The sequence below is a fragment of the Saccopteryx bilineata genome, chromosome 11, assembly GCF_036850765.1.
Source record: "Saccopteryx bilineata isolate mSacBil1 chromosome 11, mSacBil1_pri_phased_curated, whole genome shotgun sequence".
Taxonomy (NCBI): Eukaryota; Metazoa; Chordata; class Mammalia; order Chiroptera; family Emballonuridae; genus Saccopteryx; species Saccopteryx bilineata.
In genome coordinates, this window is record NC_089500.1 from 22,871,598 (window position 1) to 22,899,575 (window position 27,978).

The following is a 27,978-nucleotide window of genomic DNA, read 5'->3' on the forward strand; positions in this document are numbered from 1 at the left end:
GTGCGTGAGTCCCCGTGCTGCAGGTGCGTGAGTTCCCGTGTGTGAGTCCCCGTGCTGCAGGTGCGTGAGTCCCCGTGTGTGAGTTCCCGTGCTGCAGGTGCGTGAGTCCCCGTGCTGCAGGTGCGTGAGTTCCCATGCTGCAGGTGCGTGAGTCCGGCCGCTTACCTTGCCCCAGCTCAGGCCCAGGCCCTCGTCCTGGGAAGACCCAGCCCTATGACCTGGACCAGGGGGCAAAACAGTGTCTTAAGGATGTTGTTGGTGCAAAGAAAGAGATACCGCTCTGGTGGTGCTTAGACCTGTCTCCGCCCCACTGGCACTGGGGGGCCACTGCCAGGCTTCCTGACAGTGCAGCACTAAGACAGTCCAGCCATGAGTGCATCTCTCTTTCTCTGTCCACACACACAGAGGCACCTGGGTGCATGCATGAGCACACTGACACATGTTTGATACAGCTGTGTTGCTTACTACCTCATGTGCCCAGGAAGAGTAGTTTTCCAACCATGGACAGTCACTGGGATGACCCCAACTGACCAGGAGTCTAGTGACCTACCTGCTGTGTGACCTTTGGAAAACCTCTTAGCTTCTCTGGTCTTCTGTGCCTTCCCAACCATCGTGAGTCTTATGTGATGGTGAGGGTATGAAATAGGAATGCACTTTGAATGGAGCCAAATCTGCTGAAGGTGATGCCCATGATGTTGACTGCAAGGCAGGACAGGAGCTAAGCCCCTCCCCCCAAACACCCCAGAGCTCCCCCTCCCCCAAATACTCCATGCCTATTTTAGAAAATGGACTCATATCTTGCTGAGGCATGTGCTGATGGCATTTGCTGACTCAGGACCCAGGAGGACTTTGAAGAGCCTGGACATAGAGCCTGAGTTCACGCACTGCCTCTCTTCGACCTGGGCTATTATTCTAGCTGCGGGGAGAGGGGGACAAACCAGACCAATTTGTCAAAACCTCCTTGCCAGGAGCAGTGAGTGTGTGTGTGTGTGTGTGTGTGTGTGTGTGTGTGCAAACGTGTTCATACTTGCACAGGCTCATAAAAGCAGCAGTAGATCAGCTTATCCATTTAGCAACACCTCAACCTGAAACTGAGCTGAAGTGTTTGAAGCTGAGAGAAAAGGCTAAATTTGGAAATATCTATTAATACCCTGCGAGAATTTAGGTGGAAACTGAAACGACAAGTCATGGTTTCTGCTCACTGCTGGGGACAGCCTGGGGACAGATAAGAGGTGGAGAGAATGGAGAGAGGTGGATTTTCCAGTGGCCGAGGGCTGGCTGATTTTCTTTCCCTTCCTTCCCTGGGAATGCATGCCCGGGGCTGCTTCCCGAACCTTCTCCGTCGCACGTCTGTGGGACTGCACCGCAGCAGGACAGACAGAGCAGGAGGCTTTTAGTGGCTTGATGCAAGGGGCTCTGGCCAGAGTCTCCTGCTCCCAAATCTCTCTCCGTTCCGTTTGGTGCTCTCATCAATGCCTAGAGTTCCCCGAGACCATCATGTCTTGGAATAGCAAATGGTTTTTTTGTGTTCTAGAGTCACAGCACCAAAGCCCATGGGAAGTGTAACAACTTAGTTTCAGCTACCATTTTAATGCTAGCTGACAACCAGGTGACAGCAAGGTCGGGGGAATGTAAGATCATGGCTTGGGAGGGAGGGAGGGAGGAAGGAAGGAGGGAAGGAGGGAAAGAGGAGAGAAGGCATAGGGCAGCCACAGTGCTGTCTGCACGGACCCTGTGGAGAGAGCAGTATATTGGCTGAGAAGACCATGGTTTAGGGCACTCTGACCTCCATGTCCAGGGGGCAGGGGAAGAGGCAGTGCCTGGGCTTCCTCTGATACTCCTCTGGCCTCGGAATCGCCCCCCTCTCAGGAATATAACGGGTAAGCTGCAAAGACAAGCAAATGGGAAGACCCTTGGTCAAGATGCAAGTATCTTGGTTTCCTCATTGCCCTAGAGAACAAGGGGGTCTCTTCTGCTGCCATCACCTTATATCACAGACCATCCTGAGTACTGGGGCTGAGACAACCTGTACCTATGTGCTTGTCTGAGTTCTCAGGCTGGGTCTTTATGCTCAGTGGGAATGGTGCTTTGCAGGTGAATTTGTCCAGCGTCTTTGCTGGCAGATAACCAGCAGAGAGCTGGGTCCACAGCCCACTGTGACATGATGAGGCACGGCTATTCATCCCCAGCCCTGCAGGGTCCACACCAGCGACTTCTTCTTGGCGGATCTCACTCCAGGAAACTCAGATCAAGGCCCCTTCACCACGAACCTTTCTCCTTTCTCTAAATACCTGTTGCACTTCCCTTGATCTCTCACCCATCCTTATCTTGATCTTCAGTGCCTTGACCAGTCTATCCTGTCTTCTTAGCAGTCTGTAGGTCCTCTAAGGGCAGGCTGTGTCTTATTCATCTCAGTGTATCTCCTCTCTTCTCTCTACCCCAGAGCCCTCAGCATGGAGCCACGTACCAGGTGGGCTCTTAGGGGAAAAGGTGGTTGTTTTCATAACTGTGTCCCAGGTGTCCATGGCATTTAGGACAAACTTGTTTACCATGACTGCCAAGGTCCTACATCAAGTGTCCCTCCCACCGCTCCAGGCTCACCTGCCGGCAGCCACCCTTTATTCATAGCATTCCATCCACACGGGCCTTTGGTCAGCTTAGCCCAGCCTGTGCCCTTCCCGTGGTTAACTCCTTGTCACTCTTCCAATTTCAGCCAAATGTTACCTCCTCAGGGAAGCCCCCCCCCCCACCAGTCTGGGTTGAGGCCCTTTGTTCTGAGCTCTGGTAGAACCATTTTCCTTTGCTTGAATTCAAAGTGCTGGCCTCCCCGGTGACTCTGCACAGACTGTGTAATGGTTGGTTGCCTGCCTGCCTGCCCCACGCAAAGAGCTAACAGCCCTTTACTTGCCCACCAGGTGGCTGGACAAAGATAGGGATGATGGACAGTTGGTCCGAGAGCTGCTGCCCAGTGACAGCAATGCAACACTGAAGAGTAAGTTGTCTTCTTGACCAGGTGACGACTGGGCCCTGGGTGAGACAGGCGCCCTCCGTGGGCTACACAGAGGCAGACCCTGGAGAAAGCACGCGCTGTCCACGTGGTCACGCAGGCAGCCCCAGGAGGGTGGAGAGGAAGAGCTCTGAGGGACGGTCTGGAAATCTCTTACCTGTCTGCACTGTGCACACAGGCTCTTGGTGGCCTTGGGTGGGGGGCCCCCGCATGTGGACCTCTGTTGATTAGAACAACAAAGGCTATAACTCTAAAGCTGAAATGGATTCTCCCTTCTCTAGATGTTTTGTCCTCCTTTGTGCACAGTTGATGCAAACCCTCCTGGGTGATAAAAATGGAGTAACATCAGCAGTGTCCCACATAAGAACACTGGCCTTAGGTCCACATTAGGACTTCACTCCTGGCTGGCTACTGACCAACTCTTGACATCTTGAGGCAAATTCCTAAGCTTCTGGGGCTCTAAATCCTTGCAAAGCCAAGGTCAGAACACTTAGTAGTATAATACTGTGGATAAAACATACTAATCACTATTAGCAAAGGTCGACGGTCCCTGAGAAACTGCTTTAAATCCTTTGTCTCTTTCATTTAGTATCGCATGCTTTCCTGTTCCTAGCACATTCAACACTTCGTGGGGCAGGTCGAGCAGGTGCTAGAATCCTAACGTTGGAGATGGGGGACCCCGCAGGGATGAAGGGAACCCTGTCCCAAGTCACAGGGCTGCTTAGAGAGAGCGAGAGCCCACCGCTCACTGCAGAGCCCCTCCTGCTCCGCGCTGCTTCCGCCAGCCCTGCCCTAACGCCCCACTCCCTGCCTCTCTCCTGGGCCTGCTCAGACTACCGCTATCACATCAGCCTGAAGACGGGGGACGTCCCTGGGGCCAGCACAGATTCCAACGTCTACATCAAGCTCTATGGGGAGAAATCTGACACCATCAAGCAATTTCTTCTCGTCTCTGACAACAACCTGAAAGACTATTTTGAACGTGGCCGGGTGGATGAGTTTACCCTCGAGACCCTAAACATTGGAAATGTAAGTCCCCTTCTCAGGACCATGTGACATCACCTTTCCCCCCATGGGTACGTACACACACACACACACACACACACACACACACACACACACTTGTGTACACATGGATGAACTTATTTTAAAGGGAAAGAGTGCCCACTGGGGGTTAATGAGGTGCACCCTGTCCCAGCTCTGACCTAGAGCAGCTGAAGATGTGTGAACAGTGGTTAAGCTTCCGGAGTCTCTGGGGAAGGAATGCATGTCTTTAGTGGCTGTAGACCCACCATTGCCTTTACCTCTGTAGCCAGGACCAGTGTACCGAGATCCCAGGTACTAGAGAAGGGGGCCCTGGTGTGCAAGGAGGCAAGGAGGGGAGGAGAACTGAGAAGAACTCCGCAGTTGCACACTGGAGTGGGCATCAGTGCTATGCCCGGGAAGCTAGTTTCCCTGCACACTCACAGGCCACACGAGAGATTCTGCCCCGGAAGAGGGGACCCGAGAGTCCCTCTCCATCAGGGCTCCAGGTGGCCCTGCTGCAAGGGGTCTGAGCACTTTATCTGGAGAAGCACGGGTCTAATTCTCTGGATATGAGGTTGGAAACGTTTCTAGAACTATCTGAACTGGACTTTGTGTGCTTAGACAGTGACAGGCCTCCCATCTGCGACCTCACCTGTCCTGCACCTCCCCTCGGGGGGAGCCTCCCCCTCTTCCAGACGCTCCATCAAAGTCCTCTCTGGGGAAGGACCGCATGTCAGTCATGTGGGATCTTGATGGTAATGAGCCTCAATCAAGATTTTTTTCATTTTTTATCAGAATGTATTTACATTTTAAGCTGAATTAACAATTGTAGAGTGAAAAGTTGTTCCCTTTACTTAGCATTTCTGGCAGCAGCCAGAAGATAAATTGGACATCTGAGGGGAAAGGGAGGACACTTGGCCTCTTCCTTGTATTTCTAAAAAACCCCTCAAAGTAGTGTGACCAAGAGGTTGGAAGTGTGGGCTCTGGCTGCCCACAGCCTGGGTCTGAGGCCCAAGATTTCCACTCTCCACGTATACATTACACCCACATGCATACAGTAAGTGCTCAGTAAACACTTGCTTTTATTGACTAGTGCTCTACATCAATAACTGATGCTCCAAGTCAGGTGCTAGGGATTGGAATTGAAAGATAGTCCCCTCCCTTAAAGAGCTTCCAGTCCTATCTTTACTGCTAGAAGACACCTGTCCCTGTCTTTACTGTCTCAGCAGCCCTTCCCCGGGACTGTCACAGTCCCAGAGCCACAGAATGACAACCAAGCTCTCCATGTCCCTCCACATTCACCTGGAAGTCTCTCTAGCTGTCTGTAGACACAGTTAGGTTCCTTCCAACAACCCCAGGGGAACCGGTTACTTGTATGTTATGATGATGTTTCCAGCACCAGCTGTAAAGAGGCTCTTTGTACTCATAACAGTGAGATCAGGGCTGATGAACAATTTTCTAAATTTGGCTTTGGCACCAGACTCATAGCTAACATCACCCCTCCAAACCATCACGGAATCTGGGGGACTGGAAGGGATCTCAAAGGCTATCCAATGCTTCCATCTGATAGCAGAATGGCACAGTAAACCACTTTTCAAAGAACGTAAAAACAATTTGAACATTAAAGATGTTCCAATATATATAAGGATGCTAACCTGTTCATCTATGTTGCCTGTAGCCAAAGCTGTTACAATTACTATGTAAAATAGCAAAGCAAGTGAACCACTGAATGTTATTGGAAAGAGAAAAATATTCCCCAGGTCCAAGAGGGAGAGGAGGAATTGGATATAGAATGACAGCACCCTGAGAGGCTGTCCACGTATTCTGTCACCTATAGGATGGATGAGTCAAAGAGGAAATGGTGAAATACATACAACAGTGTATTGTTTAAAACAAAACAAAGTCACATCAATAACATGGCTACCAGACGCAGATGGCTAACATTTTTGCATGTTTGCTTTCTTGTGAAGCCACTGCATTATTAAAGTACATATTAGGTACACCACAGAACATTACTAAGTAGGTACCTGAGCTCTCAAAGTTCATGCCACACCTGCTCCCCCACTTGCTTCTTACAACTTCCCTGGGCGGTGAGGTGGACTCAAGAGGAAGGAACAGCGACTCCAGGCAGGAGAGGTGGTGCCCTGGCCCCCCAGCTGGCTGATGGCGGGCAGGTCCCTGACCCAGCCTCCTCCTGCTTAGCCCCCCTCTCCCGAGGAACTGGAGATGGGTTGAGGAGCGCAGTTTGTGCAGGTGTTTGGGAGGTAGGGATGGAAGCACGGAGGTTTCTAGGCACTGGCTCCTGGCTCACCTGCAGCCCTGTTTCCTTCCAGATCAACCGGCTGGTGATCGGGCACGATGACGTAGGCTCGGGCTCCAGCTGGTTCCTGGGCAGCGTGCAGATCCACGTGCCCCGCCAAGGCAAGCAGTACACCTTCCCTGCCAACCGCTGGCTGGACAAGAACCAGGCTGACGGGCGCCTGGAGGTGGAGCTCTATCCCAGCGAGGTCGTGGAGATCCAGAAATGTATGCAGGTGGCAAGGGTGGGACTCTAACGTTATTTCCCTGGGGAGCTGGGGTAGTGGGGATGGAGGAGTGACTATGGGGCAACTTAGGTCTTGTCTCCAAGGGGGAGGCTGAGGGGAGAAATGGGGGCTTCCCACTGTCTCTGGTACCATTGTTTCTGGAAGATGGGCTCATTGTACAGAAGGGGAAACTGAGGACTCAAAGGATGAAACATTTTGTTCTGGGTTAAAGCCAGCAAGTGACTTTATAAGAAATGTACATTCTTAGCCCTGTGTACAAGAGGACATAGTCCATGGCTTCTCCTAAAGGACTGGCTAAGGAGATAAAACTGTTTATTACTTACTCAACAAATATATATCAAAATGTTTCTCTGAGCCAGCACTGCCCCTGGCTCTGTGGAGGCAGCCATGAGCAAAACAGACAAAATCTCATTCTCATGGACTTTACATTCCGCGAGGAGAGATGACCCTTAAATACATACAACAGTGCCAAGTAAGGGCTGACGGATTAGCAAGGGCATGGGGTGAAGGGCCTTTATGGTCAGGGTGGTGACACTGGTGACTCAAGGTGGAGTTCAAGGTGATCTGGCCACCCCTTGCACCTAAGCCAGAGCGATAGGTTGTGGAAGGTCTCAGAGAAACACGAGGTTATCTAGAGGGTCGGGAAGACAGTGGGATCAAAACCTGGCCCAGAGAATGTCACTTTCTCACCTCTTTCCTCTGTGTTTCTGCTTCTACCCTGAAAGCAGCTGCCCAAGGCTCACTCCCACAGGGGGCTTCCCTGAGAGGGAACCCGCATGCAAACCCTCCTCTTTCTCTTCCAGAACCCTGTGTCTTTTCATGAGTGCATGTTCTGTGCCCAGCTAGCCATAGGTTCCTTGGGGGCTGTCACATACACATGTTTCGTAACGGTACCTGCCAATGTGAAGAACCAACTCTTTTTATGAAGAAGAACTCGATTCCTTCTAGAGTAATACAGGTACTAGTTAAAAACATACAGATAGAAAAGTAGGGGTTCCCTTCCCTCTCCTCCACCCCCCTTCTTCCAAGGTCACAACTTTTAAATTACTTTAGCTTTTTCTTCTGAAATTTCTTTCCATGTTTTGAATAATTTGCTTATCAATTTCTTGATTTTTTTACTCAGACATTAACTTCCTACTGTGCAAGAGGAAAATTCAGCTCTTATAACACACGTGCATGTGCCAGTGTGTGATGTGAGTGTACCCCTTCACACTCCCCCTCCTTCCAACTCTCAGTAAGATGAAATCAGTATTCAATTTTTACATTATTATGACTACGCAAATATTCACTACTGAGATACCTACTATATGATGATCGCATTTCATCTTTTGTAGACATTTCTGTGTTTTCTTTTCCCCTGGAGTTAGTGGTAGCTTCATTTTTTCATTTGTATACTTTTCTAAATACCCACTGTATTTCTAGAGACCTACCTCTCTACTCACCTATCTATATAAGTGTGCTAGGACTGCCACACAGAATACCATAGACAAGCTGGCTTAAACATAGAAATTTCTTTTCTCATAGCTCTAGAAACTAGCAGTCCAGGATCACGGCGTCAACTGGTGGGGTTTCTTGTGAAGCCTGTCACCTTTCCTGGCAGACGGCTGCCTTCTTGCTGTGTTCACATGGCCTTTCTTCTGTGCATGGGCAGGCATGTCTGTGTCCTACTGTTCTTCTCTTATAAAGACACCAGTCATGTTGAATTGGGCTCCATCCTAACAGCCTCATTTTAACTTAAGTACCTCTTTAAAGGCCTAATCTCTAAATACTATGAATTAGGGCTTCATATGAATTTGGGGAGACCCAATTCTCCCATCACACCATCTATCACCCTGTCTCTAACTGAACTAAATATTGGTACATTTGTTCAAATCCAACAGGAATTCTGTTGGTTTCCTCTCTCCCTCTTTCTCCCCCAATGCCTGTCTGAAGACATTTCTTCAGGAAACTGTGCTCCTGCTCTCCAGGCTGCCACAAAGCTGTCCTTCTGGGACTTCCCTTTTGCATTCTTTTTGGAAATTTCTCATTTTTTCTCTTGGGTTGGATATCCCGTTTCCTAGATTTCATGTCTTCCTCTTCTTTGGTTTATTTCCTCATTTTAGTAGAATACCTTCTCCACATGTAGTTTCCCGAGAAAAAGTGCATGGAAGAGAAATGTTGAGACTTTGCACATCTGTAAGTGTCTTTGGTCTAGTCTCACAACAGATCAATAATTTGGCATGCTATAGAATTCTGAGTTGAACTCACTTTCCCTTAAAATTTAGGAGGATTTTTTTTCTGCCATCTTCTAGCTCCTTGTATTGCAGCTGAGAAGTCTGATGCCATTCTATAATCCAACCCCTTGGGGTTTTCCTCTTTAAAAGCTTATAGGATCCCATTTTTTACCTGTGGCATTCTGAAATTTCATGATGTCTTCACTTCCTTTTGTGATTTTAGTTTCATTTGTTCTTGGAACTCTTGGGCTTCTTCAGTCCAGAAGCTTTTTTTTTTTTTTTTTTAGTTTGAGGGCTTTTAAAAAATATTATTTCTTTGATAATTGCCAACTCTATATTGCCCGTTTTCATTAGAACTGAACTCTTAGTAAAATATTGGAGTCCTCTGATTTTCTTACCTATCTGCAATTTGTCATTTTGTCCTTGGAAAATTTCTCTTCTATTCTTCAGAACTGTTCTTGACTTTATCCTTGCTGTGAAATATTTTATTTCCACTACCACATGTTGATTTCCAGTAGCTAGCTAGATGACGTCAGAGTAATGGCGGGGTAGGAAGCGATACCGATAAATCTCCCCCAAAACTCAACAAAATCTTCAACCAGAAACAGAAAAACCTATCCTTGGAGCCTCCAGATGTTTTGCAATAAACCCGAAGGTATGGTCGAGCGAAAAATTGGCTAAATATATAACCAAACCCCGAAGGAAATAGGGAGTAAGAAATGCTTCGCCTAATTACTAAAGGGGGTTCTCCAATCAGATACAAAGAACAAAAAAAAAAACAAAGCCACAAGTAAAAGCTCCAAGAAGAACACAATAAAACCAAATTTAAACTGCGACAACAACAAAAAGAAAGGGGGGGGAGAAGATGGAGATTAACAGTAGCAAAGGACGATGGAGTGCAAAAGTACTCACAAAATAGTTCGCTACAATGAACAGGGTAGGAACCCTTTTCATTACTTAAAGGTAACCACCATTGAAAAAACCACCACAGAAGCACATGAGATAAAAAAGATAGCAACAGAGGAAAGATGTATGGAATACAACCAAATAAAAACAAAAGATAGAAAAACGAAAGAGAAGGATCAAACAAGACACAAAACTAACAGAAAGCAAGATATAAAATGGCAATAGGGAACTCACAAGTGTCAATAATTACACTAAATGTGAACGGATTAAACTCACCAATAAAAAGGCACAGAGTAGCAGAATGGATTAAAAAAGAAAATCCAACTGTATGCTGCCTACAGGAAACTCATCTAAGTAACAAGGATAAAAACAAATTCAAAGTGAAAGGCTGGAAAACAATACTCCAAGCAAATAATATCCAAAAAAAAGCAGGCATAGCAATACTCATATCTGATAATGCTGACTACAAGACAGCAAAAGTACTCAGAGACAAAAATGGCCATTTCATAATGGCTAAGGGGACACTGAATCAAGAAGACATAACAATTCTTAATATATATGCACCAAACCAAGGAGCACCAAAATATATAAGACAGCTACTTATTGACCTTAAAACAAAAACTGACAAAAATACAATCATACTTGGAGACCTCAATACACCGCTGATGGCTCTAGATCGGTCATCCAAACAGAGAATCAACAAAGACATAGTGGCCTTAAACAAAACACTAGAGCACCTGGATATGATAGACATCTACAGGACATTTCATCCCAAAGTGACTGAGTATACATTTTTCTCCAGTGTACATGGATCATTCTCAAGAATTGACCATATGTTGGGCCACAAAAACAACATCAGCAAATTCAGAAAAATCGAAGTTGTACCAAGCATATTTTCTGATCATAAAGCCTTGAAACTAGAATTCAACTGCAAAAAAGAGAAAAAAAATCCCACAAAAATGTGGAAACTAAACAACATACTTTTAAAAAATGAATGGGTCAAAGAAGAAATAAGTGCAGAGATCAAAAGATATATACAGACTAATGAAAATGACAATATGACATATCAGAATCTATGGGATGCAGCAAAAGCAGTGATAAGAGGGAAGTTCATATCACTTCAGGCATATATGAACAAACAAGAGAGAGCCCAAGTGAACCACTTAACTTCACACCTGAAGGAACTAGAAAAAGAAGAACAAAGACAACCCAAAACCAGCCGAAGAAAGGAGATAATAAAAATCAGAGCAGAAATAAATGAATTAGAGAACAGAAAAACTATAGAAAAAATTAATAGAACAAGGAGCTGGTTCTTTGAAAAGATCAACAAAATTGACAAACCCTTGGCAAAACTTACCAAGGAAAAAAGAGAAAGAACTCATATAAACAAAATCCAAAATGAAAGAGGAGAAATCACCACGGACACCATAGATATACAAAGAAGTATTGTAAAATACTATGAAAAACTTTATGCCACTAAATTCAACAACCTAGAAGAAATGGATAAATTCCTGGAACAATACAACCTTCCTAGACTGAGTCAAGAAGAAGCAGAAAGCCTAAACAGACCTATTAGTAGAGAAGAAATAGAAAAAACCATTAAAAACCTCCCCAAAAATAAAAGTCCAGGCCCTGACGGCTATACCAGCGAATTTTATCAAACATTCAAAGAAGACTTGGTTCCTATTCTACTCAAAGTCTTCCAAAAAATTGAAGAAGAAGCAGTACTTCCAAACACATTTTATGAGGCCAACATAACCCTCATACCAAAACCAGGCAAGGATGGCACAAAAAAAGAAAACTACAGACCAATATCTCTAATGAATACAGATGCTAAAATACTAAACAAAATACTAGCAAATCGAATACAACAACATATTAAAAAATAATAACAATACATCATGATTTCCAGTAGCTGGTTCTTATTCTCTGACTGCTTATTTTTACCTATCTTAATTTTATATAATCTTGGCTGCCTATTGTTCTGAGAACCGAGGCACAAAAGGGTTGGTGGTTGTCTTCATTCAGAACATCAGCTTTCTGTTGTTCCTATGCTAGCCCATCCTCACTCCCAGCTAAGCCTGGTATTTCTAGTTCAGCTCCTTCAGGCTCACAGCCAGACCTTTTGTTTTCAGCTCCCAGTTTCTCGCATTACTATGGTATTGGAAGATCTTCATCTTGTTGTAAATAAAAGTTTTCACTTGGAAAACAAGTCATGATATTGTCTTACTGTGTTGCCAAGAGGACAAGTCTTGTAATAGTCACTTTGAAAAAATATGGCCTCATAGTTCTGGAAGACATTTCGCTCTCCACTGGGAAGTGCCCTCTAGTGGTTCGGACCTGTAACACATTTCTACCTTCTCATGCTTGATAAAGTATTCCTTGGAATTAGAGATGACTCTCTCTGTGTGTGGATGTATCTGTTGGTATCATCTGGAAAGTACATATATTGATGTAAAAATTATAATTTCAACCCCTTGTCCATTACTGAGGAGAAAAAAGAAACAAACAGTCTTTGCTTCTTTCTGCCCAGGAGGAGACACACAGCAGAGAGTGCCAGCTTGTGTATTAACTACTCTGCATTCCTGGTTCCAGAGGACACATGTGGTGCAATGGATGACTGGGTTTTGGGGCCTGATTATTTGGGTTTCCCATTCCCACCAACTACTCAATTATTGTAGGCCTCAGTTTGTCCATCTGTAAAATGGGAATAGTACTTATCAGATGATATTGGTAAGAGGATTGGATGAGATCATGCCTAGCGAGCACCGGACACATGGTACAGGCTTGGGAAATATTTTTGTGTTACTGTCATTGCCATTGTTACGATTACTAAATGTCCTGTTTCTCCCCCGCATGCCCACCCAGTGGTCCACTACGAGGTTGAGGTTTGGACGGGAGATCTGGGTGGTGCAACCACCACATCCAGAGTATTCATACAGATCTATGGCAGTGAAGGGAAGACAGAAGTGCTCTTCCTCTCCAGCCGCTCGAAAGTCTTTGTGCGGGCATCCAAGGACACGTTCCAGGTGTGTGATGGGAGGCAGCTGGGGTAACGACAGGGGGCCCAGTGAATGACTGGAAAGGAAGGGGTTGGACTACAGCAGTGGTTCTCATACCTGGCTTCTTGTTAGAATCACCTGGAGAGCTTTTTAAGGGGAAAAAAAAGGGCCACACCCTGATCTGTTAAGTGAGAAATTTCTGGGAATACTTTGAAAGGCTCTACTAGTGATCCTGATGTGTTGCCAATTCTGTGAACTGCCAGAGTAGATAAATCTAATTTAGCAAAATATGGTGCTAGGCCCCTCATTACTGCATCCACTCCCAGCCCTGTGGCTTCTGATTCTATGGTCCTGTCAGCCGGAGGGGGAATGTTTGATAAGCAACGTAAGTGTGTGTGTGTGCGTGCGCGCGTAGGGAGCATGTTCAGGCTTGCGCTCTGTGTGGGGTTGCAACACTGCCCCATAGAGGAGGTCCCGGCTGAGCTTGGCTAGGGTTGCAGGTGTCCAGAATGCTAGTGCCAGGTGAGGCCCCATTGAGTCCAGCCCCTCCATACACTGCTGAGGAAGGGGAGGCCCTTGCCTCGTACCTCTCTGAACCAGATTCTTCATCAGTTCAAACCTAGCTTTATACTACCTGCCTGGCCTGCTTCATAGTCCCTGGGAGGATCAAAACAGTCAATGTCAAGGAAAGTGTTGGGGACATTGTGACCAGTCGTGGAGTTGGAACAGAGCAGCACATCTGGCTGCCAGCCGACTGGCTTGCTATGGTGGATGCATTCATGCTGGGCAGACAGGTGGGGGACAGGCTGTGGCAAGCAGGACTCCTGAGTAGGTTGAACTCAGGTACCTGTGTCCTGAGGAAATGCTAAAGAGGAGATCAAATGTGCTGAGGAAGACTTTGCGGGGCCAAAGCCCATCCCCTGAGGAGCGGAGGAGAAATTCCTCTCGCTTGCGGGGGTCCTGGGCTCCATTTGGGTTGATAATTTTCACACAAAGGTAGTTTTGACTGCATTGTGGCTTCATGAGCAGAGAATCAGAAGACTTGAGTTCTCATTCAGGTCTGGACTCCAATTATGGGACACTGAGCAACTCATGGGTCAGCCCCAGGCCTCAGTTTTCCTGAAATATAAACAGGAGAACTGGTGAGACTGGGCTTTCAGGAGTGTCAAACACCCAGGAGAGGACCCATCAGCATGCTGCAGGCCCTAAGGGTGGCCCGGCTGGCAGGGGCTCCAGGTGACCCGCCCTGAGCCCTGCAGGGGCCAGACCTCCCCTCTTTGTGAAGGTTAGAACTAAATGGCTGATAGAGGCCCAGAACTTGAGCCCCTGAAGAAGAGCTGAACTCGTCCACATTGCCCTTTGATCTGACCTGTGCTGGGCCCTGTGCAGGAGAGAAGCAAGAATGAACAGTCCCCTCTTAGGAATTTCCACTTGAGTGGGCAGAGGCCACCTCGCGTGTGCAGAGAAGACATCAACCAGGCAGGACCTCAGCTAAGCTCTTCTGGAGCTTTCTGGGAGCAGAGATGAGGTGTTTTTTTAAAAATAGCCCCCCTTTTTTTCTTTTTTCTTTTTTATTTTTTGCTTATTACAAAAGTTACATGTATGATTAATGCTGAAAATTTTTTGGAAAGAGATCATAGAAAAGAACGAAGAAAGTGATAATTAAAGCTCAGGGGTCTGAATGAATGGGTTTTAGTTAGAGGTAGAGGATGGAATAAAGGAATTCTGGGTGAGGGAACTGCAAGAATAAACATATGACTAGGAATAATAGAAGTGAGTGTGATGTTTGTGATGAGTGTGTATATGTGTGTGTGCTTGGGGCGAGAAGGGGAAGGAGAGAGAGAGAGAGAGAGAGAGAGAGAGAGAGAGAAGCAAGGAGATCGTCCTGACCATCACAGAGGTTTAGAAGGAAATACATTTGGGTGGAGGTGGGGCTAGCACAGGTCCTGGAAGGTGGGCAGAGAAATCAGGCTGGATGCTTAGGAGAGAGGACGCTGTGGGAGCTTCTGAGCTTGGAGGCACCAGCCTCCCCGTCCTGTGGCTCCGCACACAAACCCATGCCTGGCTCCGCGGGGGGTGGGCGGACACCTGGGGCCGCCCCAGCCACTGCCCTGTGCTTTGCACAGCTGGAGGCGGCCGAGGTGGGAGAGGTCTTCAAGATCCGGCTGGGGCACACCGACGAGGGCTTCTCGCCCAGCTGGTTTGTGGACGTGCTGTGGCTGCGGCAGCTGGTGGTGCAGGAGGTGGAGCTGTCGGCCGAGGAGGAGGCGCGGAAGAAGAAGGAGAAGGACAAGCTGCTGCAGCTCCTCAAGAAGGAGCGGCTGAAGGCCAAGATGCAGCGGAAGATGAAGAAGAAGATGATGAAGATGAAGATGAAAGGCAGCGACGCGGAGGATGAGGAGAGCGAGGAGGAGTCCTCGTCAGAAGAGTCCTCGTCAGAAGAGGAAGAGGAAGAGGAGTCCGAGGAGGAGGAGTCCGAGGAGGAGTTCGGGCCAGGGATGCAGGAGGTGATTGTGGAGCACAAGTTTGCTGTCAACCGCTGGCTGGCCCGGGGCAAGGAGGACAATGAACTTGTCGTGGAGCTGGTGCCCTCCGGCCAGTCGGGGCCTGAGCGTAAGCCTGAGTGGGGGTCAGACAGTGCCCTGGAGGGAGCCCAGGGAGGGGGAGGTGCCTCGCTCTCATCTCAGACAGAAGCCCCATAGGTGGGCATCCTAGTTCTCAAATAGCTCTCCTGACGCCTGTCTTAAGTGCCACCATGGACAGCTCCCCGTCTGGCGTTAGTGCTTCTCTTGTCCCAACACTGTCAGGAGGAGTGTATGATTTAGGAGAAGCCCTGATAAAACTCAGTGTTGGGGTCATAAGAGGGCTGCTGAAGGTAAATTTTTCCCAAGACTCATGACCTCTTGGGCTTTATGACCAAAAAAAAAAAAAAGGTCTTGGGTAGGGAGGAGGGCAAATTCAGTTCCAGGTTAGTGTAGATGTGAAGGTGATCTGTAGATATTTCCTGCTTCCACCATCTCCCTGGATCTGAGAGGCTGAGCGTCAGGTTCACTCTGAGGCCTCCGTGTTTTAAGGCTGAGTCTTTCTCTGTCTCCAGCCAACACCTACGAGGTCCGTGTGATCACAGGGAGTGTACCCAAGGCTGGCACCAGTGCCAATGTCTACCTGACCATCTATGGCGAGGAGTTTGGGGACACGGGCGAGCGACCCCTGAAGAACTCAGACAAGTCCAGCAAGTTTCAGCCGGGGCAGGTAGGGTTTGGGCTTTCTGGTCCTTGGGCAGGTTGTTGGTACAGACAGAGGGAGCGCTCTGGTGATTTGCTCTACCCACAGTGACTGCTGTGTCCACCAGTGAGCTTTGTACAACCCAACAGGTATCATGGAAGAGCCTTCTCTGTAAGAACCAGAGCTTTCAGTGGGGAATATAAGAAAGGCACAGATGGGGGCCAGCTCCCCGGAGCCCAAAGGAACTCACCAAATACAGTATAAGTAGCAGACACTCGGGTGCCAAGTGGGTGAAACAGGGATTCAAGAAGGAAGTGCTGACCATAAGATGGCACTTGGAGGAAAACTTGGTGGGAAGGAGAGATATAAATGGACTTGGTGGATGAGTATGGTGTTGATATTCAAAGATGGCAGTGAAAGGTGTTCTCCAAAGACAGGAACTCCTGTCAAAGAAGTCGGGGTAGAAATATGGAATGCCAGTATGAGGACAGTGAGTCTCCCTGCTAGTCTGTAGTTAATGCTGAACCATGGTGGGTGCTCCTCTGGGAAGCTTGATGTCACCAAGTTAAGGGGAGGGAGGATGAGGTCCTTGAAAGACAAGCTGAGAAGCCTGAGGCAGTAGAAGCCACAAAACTTGAAAGCATTGAAAGAAATGCACCCACTTTCCTCTTCCTAGTAGAGTGGGAAATGCATGAACAATACAGCTGTCATCTTTGTCCTAAGAAATGGCACAATATCCTCTGGCTAGAAGACTATCCCTCAAAAACTAAATCCATTAAAATACTTCTGGCCTTATTTCTTGATTTATTTCAGAGACCCCTGGTTTTTCTTTCAATATTCCCATCCCATAACTTGAGAATCATGGTTTATTTCTGTTCCAGTACTTTAAATATATATATATAACCACTGTGATCTGAGATTAAAGAGTTTAAAAAGTTATAGCTAAGAAGATCCCATTCACTTACAAGGTCCTAGTGCCATCTGGTCCCTGTTTCCCCCAGTGCATATATACACACTTGTACACTCCTTCTTCCCTGTTCCCCCAGTGCATATACACACACTTGTACACTCCATCTTCCCTATTCCTCCAGTGCATATACACACACTTGTACACTCCATCTTCCCTGTTCCTCCAGTGCATATATACACACTTGTACACTCCATCTTCCCTATTCCTCCAGTGCATATACACACACTTGTACACTCCATCTTCCCTATTCCTCCAGTGCATATACACAGACTTGTACACTCCTTCTTCCCTGTTCCTCCAGTGCATATACACAGACTTGTACACTCCGTCTTCCCTGTTCCTCCAGTGCATATACACACACTTGTACACTCCATCTTCCCTGTTCCTCCAGTGCATATACACAGACTTGTACACTCCGTCTTCCCTGTTCCTCCAGTGCATATACACACACTTGTATACTCTGTCTTCCCTGTTCCTCCAGTGCATATACACAGACTTGTACACTCCGTCTTCCCTGTTCCCCCAGTGCATATACACACACTTGTACACTCCATCTTCCCTGTTCCTCCAGTGCATATACACACACTTGTATACTCTGTCTTCCCTGTTCCCCCAGTGCATATACACACACTTGTACACTCCATCTTCCCTGTTCCTCCAGTGCATATACACACACTTGTATACTCTGTCTTCCCTGTTCCTCCAGTGCATATACACAGACTTGTACACTCCGTCTTCCCTGTTCCTCCAGGGCATATACACACACTTGTATACTCCATCTTCCCTGTTCCTCCAGTGCATATACACACACTTGTACACTCCATCTTCCCTGTTCCTCCAGTGCATATACACAGACTTGTACACTCCTTCTTCCCTGTTCCTCCAGTGCATATACACACACTTGTACACTCCTTCTTCCCTGTTCCTCCAGGGCATATACACAGACTTGTACACTCCTTCTTCCCTGTTCCTCCAGTGCATATACACACACTTGTACACTCCTTCTTCCCTGTTCCTCCAGGGCATATACACACACTTGTACACTCCATCTTCCCTGTTCCTCCAGTGCATATACACACACTTGTACACTCCTTCTTCCCTGTTCCTCCAGTGCATATACACAGACTTGTACACTCCTTCTTCCCTGTTCCTCCAGGGCATATACACACACCTGTACACTCCATCTTCCCTGTTCCTCCAGTGCATATGCACAGACTTGTACACTCCGTCTTCCCTGTTCCTCCAGGGCATATACACACACTTGTACACTCCTTCTTCCCTGTTCCTCCAGTGCATATACACACACTTGTACACTCCATCTTCTCACCTCAGTAGCAAGCAAGTCTGGTTCTTCTGTTCCTGTAAATCACTTTGGATTTGCACTTTGGCTCATAGCAGGTACTCAATTAAAATTTGTGGTTGAAGGAGTTTATGTACACATGTGCACACAGAGCACACACCCAAGCAACAGCACCCCCCCACCTGTCACACACACACACACACACACACACACCGCACAATACAAATCCAGGTTGCTGACTTGGGTCTTACAGCAGCCTCAGGTCCTGGGAGGGTGAAGCTGGTGATAAGGTGGAGAGGGTGCCAGCCCTCTGAGTGCTAACCTGACCCTCCCCAGACAGACACCTTCATCATCTATGCCATTGATCTTGGGCCCTTGACCAAGATTCGGATTGGCCATGACAATGCAGGCAACAAAGGAGGCTGGTTCCTGGACAGAGTAGACATCACTGACACAAACAACGAGATCACGTGAGTGGGCTGATGGGGAAGGAGGGTGGTTGTGATGTCTGAGGGTGGGTGTGGCTGGGTGAGGGCTATAATGTAGGTTTGGCACATGTAACTGGCTAGGTGGGCATTGCCTCCCTCCCTTCCCTCTCGTTGGGCAGCCTCCTGGAACTCCCTGCCCTATCAGGTAGCAGTCTGGTAGAACATCCAATCCAGTTCTTGAGGTCCATCAACTCAGAAGCTTGGGTTTTCTGTTTCTGCCAGAACTTCACTGGCCTACTCTGCAGGCCCAGGCTTAGTCACCTGTAAGTCTCTCCATAGATGCAGTGACTTCCAGTACATTCTTCTAATGTTTTAGACCAGAGATAAGCAAACTTTTTCTGTCAAGGCCAGATAGTAAATATTTTAGGCTTCGGGGCCATTTGATCTCTGTCACAACTACTGTGCTCGACCTTTGCCAAAGGGCAGCACCTGTAGATGGTACCTAGTGAGTGGGTGTGGCCTTGTCCCAATAAAACTCTATGGACACCGCAACTTGGATTGCATGTAATTTTTACACGTCACACAATATTGTTGTTCTTTAGATATTTCTCCCCAACCCTTTAAAAATGTAATATCCATGCTTAGCTCGGTTGGGAAGGGGATACTGTGCTCCCGACAGGTGAAGGAGTCACCCCCAGGGGAAGTGAAACTGCAGCCCCAGAATCAAATTGCGCCAGAACCAGGACTCCAGACCATCAGCGATGAATCTGCTCTATTTCTACCATTAAGTCACATTGACTCTTGGGCAAAAGGGGCCAGAGCACAATAGACATGAAAGAAGGCCCTGAGATGTGGCAGGGGTGGGAGGAGGAGGCAGAGGGAAAGCAAGAAAGATCCTAAGTGGGTTGGGGAGTTGCCCAGAGCCTGCCATGCCTGGAGTGTCATGGGCGCCCAATAAATACATATTTGTTGAATTAAACAACTTCTCGTCCTGTAGCTTGGTGTCTTTTGGAGCATGCCCTCTTCTTGGACTCCCCTTGATGCAGGTCAGGGGGTGAGGAGGCTCACTCCATTCTGCCCCACGAGCCCAAGAGATTGCTCCAGAAGGGGACACTGAGGCACAGCTCACAGGTGGCCTGATGTCATGAATTTCCATGGGTCATTGTGATGGTGCCAAAGAGCCATAATAAGACACCCTCATGGCTGGGATCCAGGGTCCCGACCTGGGGTAGGCCCTCTGCCAGGAACTCGCCAAGTCAGCCCTGGACAAAGTGCTCCATTCTCATGGGCTTTCATTTGCTCTTCTTATATATGGGCTTAAAGATGCCAGCCCAGCTTGCTTCTCAAGATGTCCTGAAAATCTAAGGCATTTAAGCTGAAAAAGATGAAGTGTTGCAAAAACAAACAACAAACAAACAAAAAACCGTAAGGACAGGGACAAACTGAACATCGCTGTTTCCCTGTGTGACTCTTTAGGTTTTCACTTAAGTCTGTTCCATTGATTCAGCATCTCTGAGCCAGTGCAACAATTTAAAAATGATTGTAGCTTTACAATCTACTTTAATATCTGTCACTAGTTGGCACCTTTCATTATTCTTTAAAAATATTGGCTAATCCTAGCTTTTCAAATTAAGACATTAAGTGACTCCAAAATAACTCCTATCGGAGTTTGATTGTTACGCCATTAAATGTATGTGTGGAGAACTGTATATTGAGGATATTAAAGGACACCCCCAAGGACACATTTCCACTTGCCCAGGAGTTCCTGTAGGCAGCTCAGTAATGCTTTACGATTTTCTGCATATAGCTGCTACACATTCCTGTTAAATTCACAACCAAGTGTTTTTGTATTATCACTTATCACTCTTGTGAATGAAGCTGCCTTGTCATTCATCTCTCTTCCTTCCCTCCTCTTCTCTCTTTCCTTCCTTCCTACACTCCTTGCTGCCTTCATCTCCTTCTCTTCCTCGCCACCCTTTCCTGTTGGTGTTGTGTGTTTACATGTCTTTATTTCCCTGGTATTGAAGCAACAATAAGGGCTCCGTGATGAGCCAGCTCTGACCATTTGCAAGCCAGGAGGAGCTCTGAGTACAGCCTGCCCTGGGCGACAGCCAAAATCATGGCAGTTCAATGCAACAGAATCAGAGAAGTCAGTCTCTTCTCTCTACCTCAGGGAGGCACCGTCTTCCTTGACAGTGCCTGGGTCTCCTGACCTTGATTAGCACAGGACAAAGATAAGTGAGCACTGACTTCATACCTCTGCTGCTCTGGACCCAGTCATCTCCCCCCATGCAAATTGGATGTCCTTGATCCTCTCTAACCTCTCACACTCACCCCTGATCTGTCACCTGCTTCTTCCTTCAAAAGAGCATGAGTCAGACCCCCCTTGCCCACCTTTACCAGCCCTTGCCCAAAGCCCCTGATGGGTGCCTCTGCTTCACCTGGGCCCTGCTATTGTATTGTCTCCAGCAGTTCAGCCCTCAGGGCCATGTCCGTTCTCCACTCAACTACCTGCTGAGGCTCCCATTTTTCTCAGGGTAAGAGCCAGAGCACTTCCGGTGGCTCTCCATGTCCCCGTCTCGTCTTTCAGTCCTGATCCCCCTGTTGCTCACTCCTTGCTGTGCCTTGAACCCAATCGACACGGTCCCACCTCAGTGCCTTTCCATGTGCTGCCCCTCCCCCGGCACTCCTTCCCCCAGTGGCCCACCTCATGCTTCAGGTGGGTCTCCGCTCAGGGGTCTCCTGCTCTGGGAGGCCCAACCCCCACCCCTGGACCTTTTATTCTTCTTCCTCTGTTTCTTTTTCTGCATATCACTTATCATCTGACCTACAATAAACTGCTGTATCCGGTCATTGTTCCTCTCCCCACAGTGGAATAGAAGGTCTGTGCACAACGTAATGACTTCATCTGCTCTGTTGAGTGCTGTGTCCTTCCCAGTCCTGAGAGAGTGCCTGGCACGTGATAGGTAAACCGTAAATACTCGTTAGATCAACTAATGAAGAAAAGTTATGCTTGATGTATTATTCAACAAACACATGCCATGCTCAGTGCCCAGGGTGAAACAGCTGTCACGTATGCCACCTTTGTGGGAAGCTGTGACAATGTGTTAGGTTTGATTTCTGTCTCTCCTACTCTTGGCATGTGTGGCCTTGGGGAAGTCACTCTGAGCTTCAGTTTTTCAGATAAGCAATGAATAATATTTTAGTGTAAGTATGTCCCAATATTAAATAAGACATGCTTATAATAAACATTATTCATTGCTTATCTAGAATTCAAATTAACTGGGAGTCCTGTGATTTTATTGGTTAAATCTAGCAACTTTAACAGAGCAGTAAAAAAATTTGTTCAAAGTCTGACCAGGCAGTGGCACAGTGATAGAGCGTCGGACTGGGACACGGAAGACCCAGGTTCGAAACCTCGAGGTTGCCAGCTTGAGTGCAGGCTCATCTGGTTTGAGCAAGACTCACCAGCTTGAGTTGCTGGCTTAAGTAAGCAGTCACTTGGTCTGCTATAACCTCCTGGTCAAGGCACACATGAGAAAGCAATCAATGAACAACTAAGGTGCCACAACAAAGAATTGATGCTTCTCATCTCTCTCCCTTTCTGTCTGTCTGTCCCTATCTATCCTTCTCTCTGTCTCTCTCTGTCTCTGTCTCTGTCTCTCTCTCTCTCTCACACACACACACACAAATTTTTCAAAGTCATATGACTGCAAGTGGCAGAGGCAGCATTTGAACCCAGTCTGGCTCCAGAGGTAAGTCCTTATTTATCCCACTTTGTTGCCTCTCTTAGGCCTGGTCTGCCTTCCCTTCCATCCAGGCACCTCCGTTGCCCGAGGCCTGGCCTCTACATTAAGAAGTCTAACTTGGACCAGCTCTCTGGTGTGCCAGTTCCCTAGCCACACTCTTTACCTTCCAGAAGCGAAATTGGGTCATTCCATTTAAATTCAACTCTTATACGTATATTGAGCACCTTCCATGGGAACCCTCTCTGCTAAAGTAGTTCTGGATAATAGATTAGCTCCAGAAAGGGTCGGAACAGTCCCCAGGAGTCCCTCTTCTTCTAGGCACCCCCGGTAGGACCCTGTTTGAGGGTCTGCTATGCTCCAGGTACTGTTACCCAGCCATTTTCAATGGCTTGTCTGAAGATTCATCCCCCGCTTTTCTCTGCTCAATGCAAGTGACACTACCAGGGGTGATTACCAGGCTAGGTAGGATGGGAAGGCAATGTGGGGAGGGCAGACAGGGGAGCGTTTGGGCCCCCCAAGAGCCTCCCACTTCTCAGCCCCTAAGACCTTTTCAAGGAGACATTCCCAACCTCTCCCCATTCCCCACCCCTACAGGTACTACTTTCCATGCCAACGCTGGCTGGCAGTGGAGGAGGATGATGGTCAGCTGTCCAGGGAGCTGTTGCCAGTGGATGAGTCCTATGTGCTGCCACCGAGCGAGGAGGACGAGGAGGGTGGGAGTGGTAGTGACAACAACCCCCTCGACAACATGGCCTTGGAGCAGAAAGGTTCCCTCAACTAAGGCTCACTCTTCCCTACAGCATCCTGCGCCTCTGCCTCTTCTCCGTCTTAGGTCTCCATCTTCCCTCCCTGCCCTGTGAGCTCTCAGTACTTCTTCCTCTGGCTTTCTACCTGGACTGCCCTCTCATTCCTTCATGGCAAGAATGGGGAGGTGGGTGAGTGTATTGCCACATGTCTAGCATAAGGCTGGGTATATACAGTACAAGGCATGAAATGGGATGGGATGGGATGGGATGGGATGGGATGGGACAGGACGGGACAGAATGGAATAGAACAGAACAGAATAGAACAGAACAGAATAGTTGTAGCTGGTTCTGACTTACCAGTAACCTGATATTCTTACCGGTAGCCTTCCAGGCACACTAGAGGCTCCAATACATTTTTGTCAAGAGAAAGAATGAACTTTCAAGAGTTCTATGATACTGGTGCTTCCTTCCTTGAAACTCAAGTTCCTAAAGGTCTTTCATACCTGGAGGAATCAGACTGAGGTTCCTGTAGGATGAGTCTCTGACCCTCACAGTCACCTCAAGTCTCCCCTAAGCATTGTACAACTCTATTGGTTGAGTGCTTCCTGTGTGAGTTGGAGGTGGGGAGACCTCATCTCTGCCTTGAGGAAGTTTCCAGACTGAAGGCAACTGCAGAGCAATACACCCTACAAGTAGAGCAATTCATAGAAATGGTCAACATGAACATAAACATACTCAGTGTGCTTTCTCTCTCTCTTCTTCATGGGAGGAGCAGTCTACTACTCACTTCTCCACATTCCCTCCTGCAGATAAATCTACCACGTTCTCAGTGACCATAAAGACTGGGGACAAGAAGAATGCGGGCACAGATGCCAATGTCTTCCTCACACTCTTTGGCACACAAGACAACACTGGTAAGAAAACAGTTCCAGTCAGAGGTCCACCCACATTATCCCCAGGGAGACTGGGGACAAATCCTGGTTGTGCCGCTCTTTTTCTCCAAAAAAAAAAAAAAAAAATCACTTTAAGAACTCCCCTTTATTATTTTATTTTATTTTATCATGGGAAGAACACTTAACATGAGGTCTATCTTCTTAAATTTTGTATGTACAATACATCTTTGTTGGCTATAGGTATATGTTGTACGGCAGATCTCTAGAGTTTATTAATTTCACGAAACTAAACCTTTATGCTTGTTGATTAATAATTCCCCATCCCCCACCTCCCCCAGCTCCTGATAATCACCATTCCAGTCCTTAATTTTACAAATGGGACTATTTGGGATACCTCATATAAGTGGAATTAGGCTGTATTTGCCTTTCTGTTTCTGACTGATTTCACTCAATGTAATGTCCTCAAATACCGTGCATGGTGTTGCATACTGCAGAATGACCTTTTTAAAGGATGAATAGTATTCAGTTATATTTGTATGTGACATTTTCTTTATCCATTCATCTGTCAATGGACATTTGGGTCCCCTCCCCATATCTTAGCTCTTGTGAACAGTGCTACAGTGAACATGGGGATGCTAATATATTTTCATGATCCTGATTTCAATTCTTTTGGATATATACCCAGAGGAGGGATTGCAGGATCATATGCTAGTCTATTTTTAATTTTGTGAGGAACGTTCATACTGTTTTCCATAGCAACTGGACCATTTTGCATTCTCACCAATTGTGAGCGAGGGTTCCAATTTCTTCTCACCAACACTTTTTTTTTTTTTTTGATAGAAACCATCCTGACAAGTATGAGGTGATAAGTCATTGTGGTTTGGGTTTGCATTTCCCTAATGATTAGACAATGAGCACTTTTTCATATACTGTTGATCATTTGTATGTCTTTTTAAAAAAATGTCTATGTAAGCACTTAGCCAATTCTTAAAAACTGGGTTATTATTTTTTTTGTTATTAAGTTGTAAGAGTTTCTTCTATATTTTGGAGATTAACCCTTTATCTGATCCATGCTTGCAAATATTTTCTCCCTTTCGGTAGGTCACCTTTTCACTCTGTTGATTGTTTCTTTTGCTGTGCGGAAACTTTCTGGTTTGATATAGTCCCACTTGTTTATTTTAATTTGTGTTGTCTGTGCTTTTGGTGTCATGCCCATGAAATCACTGCCAAGGCTAATATCATGAAGCTTTTGCCCTGTTTTCTTCTTAGAGCTTTACAGTTAGTTTCAGGACTAATCTTTAAGGCTTTAATCCATTTTGAATTGATTCTGTGTGTGGTGTAAGTAAGGGTCCACACTGGTTCTTTTACACGGGAATATCCAGTTTTCCCAGTACTATTTATTGAAGGGACATCCTTTTCCCGTTGTGTATTCTCATATGCCACTGACTTGTGACAGAGTGCATGCAAACTAGCCTCATCAGAGAAAAGCAGCTCCTTTTTTTCTTAAAAATCTCTGCGTGAGACAAGTGAGGTGACTCAAAACCGGGGCTGTGTTTTCTTTGGAAATTCTTCCTAACCCTCGCTAAGGCAGTCCTACTGCATTCCTTGCCCCCTCTCCTGTCCTCCTGGCTGCCTCCACAGCCCTAGACATACATGGAAGCCATGTGAATCACTCTCCTTTTAGCATGCTCACCCCTGGTAATGGTGACTGATCCTATGCTCAGCCTTTTTTCAGGTTTTTCTTATAGTTTTTACCACTTCCTCTGTTCTTCCTAGAGACATCACTCTATTTGCCTTTTAAAAGCATAACAAAGGGACTCCCAGATCCAAACAGTGAGCAGTCTCTTCTCTGTGTCTTCTCTGCCAGCTTTCTCCTTCTGTTCTAAAGGTAGAGGTAACTGTACCTCTAACTCCACCCCAGTAAGGAGAATGGTGGCTCCTCCCAACCTCGCAGCCAGTGGGGTCCATGCTACTCTCAATATGAGATGCTGAGGGAACTTGGACTCATTCGGGACCTCTGCCCAGGTACTCAGAGAAGGTGGCACTTTGTGCTGGACTCACCCATCCACTTAGGCTACCTGTCCCGCCATTCTGTGCGAGTTCAGAGAAATCAGGTCCTTAAGTAACCATCATGTGGGTCCGGACCTTTGTGCCAAGCAGCATTGAATAATAAAAGGACCTATTCATGATCTTGGGGTGCTCATATTTTAATGCAATGGTATGGTGATAGAGCATGAACTCAAGCTTGACTGATTGGTTTAAAATTCTGCTCTCCCACTTATAATCTGAGTGACCTTGAGAAAGTTGCTTAACCTCTCTGCTTTAGTTTCCCCCATTTGTAAAATGGAGATTAAACTAGTATGTGTCTCATAAGAATCGAGGATTTAATGAAATTGAATATGTAAAATATTTAAGACAAAATGGCACTCATAAACATTATTTAATAGGGTTAGCTAATATATAATGAATGAATTAGGCCATAACATAAATATATGTCATTGTGATAGTTAGTAAACCCTGGGCCATGGAATTGAGGATCTCTGAAAACTGCTTGTATTTGCCAAGGGATTTCTATGTGTTAGGAGCAGCATTCTTGAGCACTCAATAATCATCTTCTTATTGAATCCTCACAACAACTCTATGGGAAGGCACCGCGACAGTCCCCTTTTAACATTTAAGGAGACCAAATCTCAGAAAATTAAGTAATTTTCCCAAGGCCACCCAGAAGTTAAGTGGCAAAGCCAGGCATTAAACCAAAGTCTGTCTGATTTCTGTGCACCATCTGTAATCCATCTGTGAGTATCAGACTTTCTACCTGGGGTGGGCTCAGAGCTGGGGCTTACAGAGGTAAGGGGACTTGAAGACAGTGTAGTGCATGCTGAGGCAGAGGGCATGGCAATGACATTAAGACCACCTCAGATTTCAGGCTGATGCCACAGCCAGGGTCCCAGGACAGCCACAGCCAGGGTCCCAGGACAGACTGCATATATGAGATGGCTGGGGGTGGGGTGGGGGGCAATGGAAGCCATCCCTTCTCTGTTATCCAGAAAGGAGTCTCCAGAGAATTCCCACAGGCCCATCCTTCAGGGCCCCCCTGTCTCCCCAAGCTTCCTCCCCGTGTGTAGAACGTGCGGGGTGCGAAAGGAGAGCAGACACGGACTTAGGGCCCCACCACTTTCTCCTGGATGATCTTGGATAAGACACTTAGCCTCTTGCTGTGTCTCCTTTTCTTTAGATGCAAACTGGCTGTAAAAATACAGACCTCAGGAGGTTATTGCGAAACTCACTCAAAGGATGCCCCCAAATAAAATAGGCTAAAGGTGCCCAGTGGATGGTAGTTTCACAGTCTGAGGTTGATGAAAAGTCAAATTGTAGTTATTATGAGGAAAGATTAAAAGGGGCAGGCAGACTAGGATTGAAAGGCGTCGGGGCCAGCCAGTCACATTGAGGTCATTTGTTTGGCAGGAATAACCCTCCTGAAATCCTCCAAGACCAACAGTGACAAGTTTGAGAGGGACAGCATCGACATCTTCACTGTGGAGACACTGGCCCTGGGAGATCTCTGGAAAGTCAGGATCGGCCATGACAACACAGGTCTGGCTTCCCTACTGTCTGTTCCCTGCTGAGAACCTGAGGACCACACACAGGTCCCAGTCGGTGTCTGGGCAAGAACCTGGGGAAACTTGGATGTCATCTTCCTTCCGTAAGGACTCAGCTTTCCAAATCCCGCCAGCCCAGCTGGCCCTCGCTGTACTCAGAAACTGATCTGATTGGTCAGGGGTGGGGCCTGGATGTGGTGATTTTAAAGCTTCCCCCCCTGAATAATTTTAGTGTGCGGTCAGATCTGAGAATCCCTGCTCTAGCCCAGGGGTTCTCAAATTTGAGTGTGTGTCAGAACCTGGGGGACTTATTAAAACACAGATTTCTAGGTCCCTATCCTCAGAGTCTCTGAGTCAGTAGGTGTAGG

General features: G+C 47.0%; 1 protein-coding gene across 2 annotated transcripts in view; it reads left to right on the top strand.

Moving 5' to 3' along the window:
* Window positions 1–27,978, top strand: part of LOXHD1 (lipoxygenase homology PLAT domains 1) — a 138,820-nt gene that overhangs the window by 63,233 nt on the left and 47,609 nt on the right. For both annotated transcript variants that reach the window (XM_066247390.1, XM_066247391.1), the window contains exons 15-24: window positions 2,916–2,992; window positions 3,840–4,036; window positions 6,367–6,559; window positions 12,567–12,727; window positions 14,827–15,313; window positions 15,798–15,952; window positions 18,532–18,665; window positions 22,967–23,139; window positions 23,928–24,032; window positions 27,477–27,605. In XM_066247390.1, coding sequence (XP_066103487.1) covers window positions 2,916–2,992; window positions 3,840–4,036; window positions 6,367–6,559; window positions 12,567–12,727; window positions 14,827–15,313; window positions 15,798–15,952; window positions 18,532–18,665; window positions 22,967–23,139; window positions 23,928–24,032; window positions 27,477–27,605 — 1,811 coding nt within the window. The remainder of the gene's footprint in view (window positions 1–2,915; window positions 2,993–3,839; window positions 4,037–6,366; window positions 6,560–12,566; window positions 12,728–14,826; window positions 15,314–15,797; window positions 15,953–18,531; window positions 18,666–22,966; window positions 23,140–23,927; window positions 24,033–27,476; window positions 27,606–27,978) is intronic.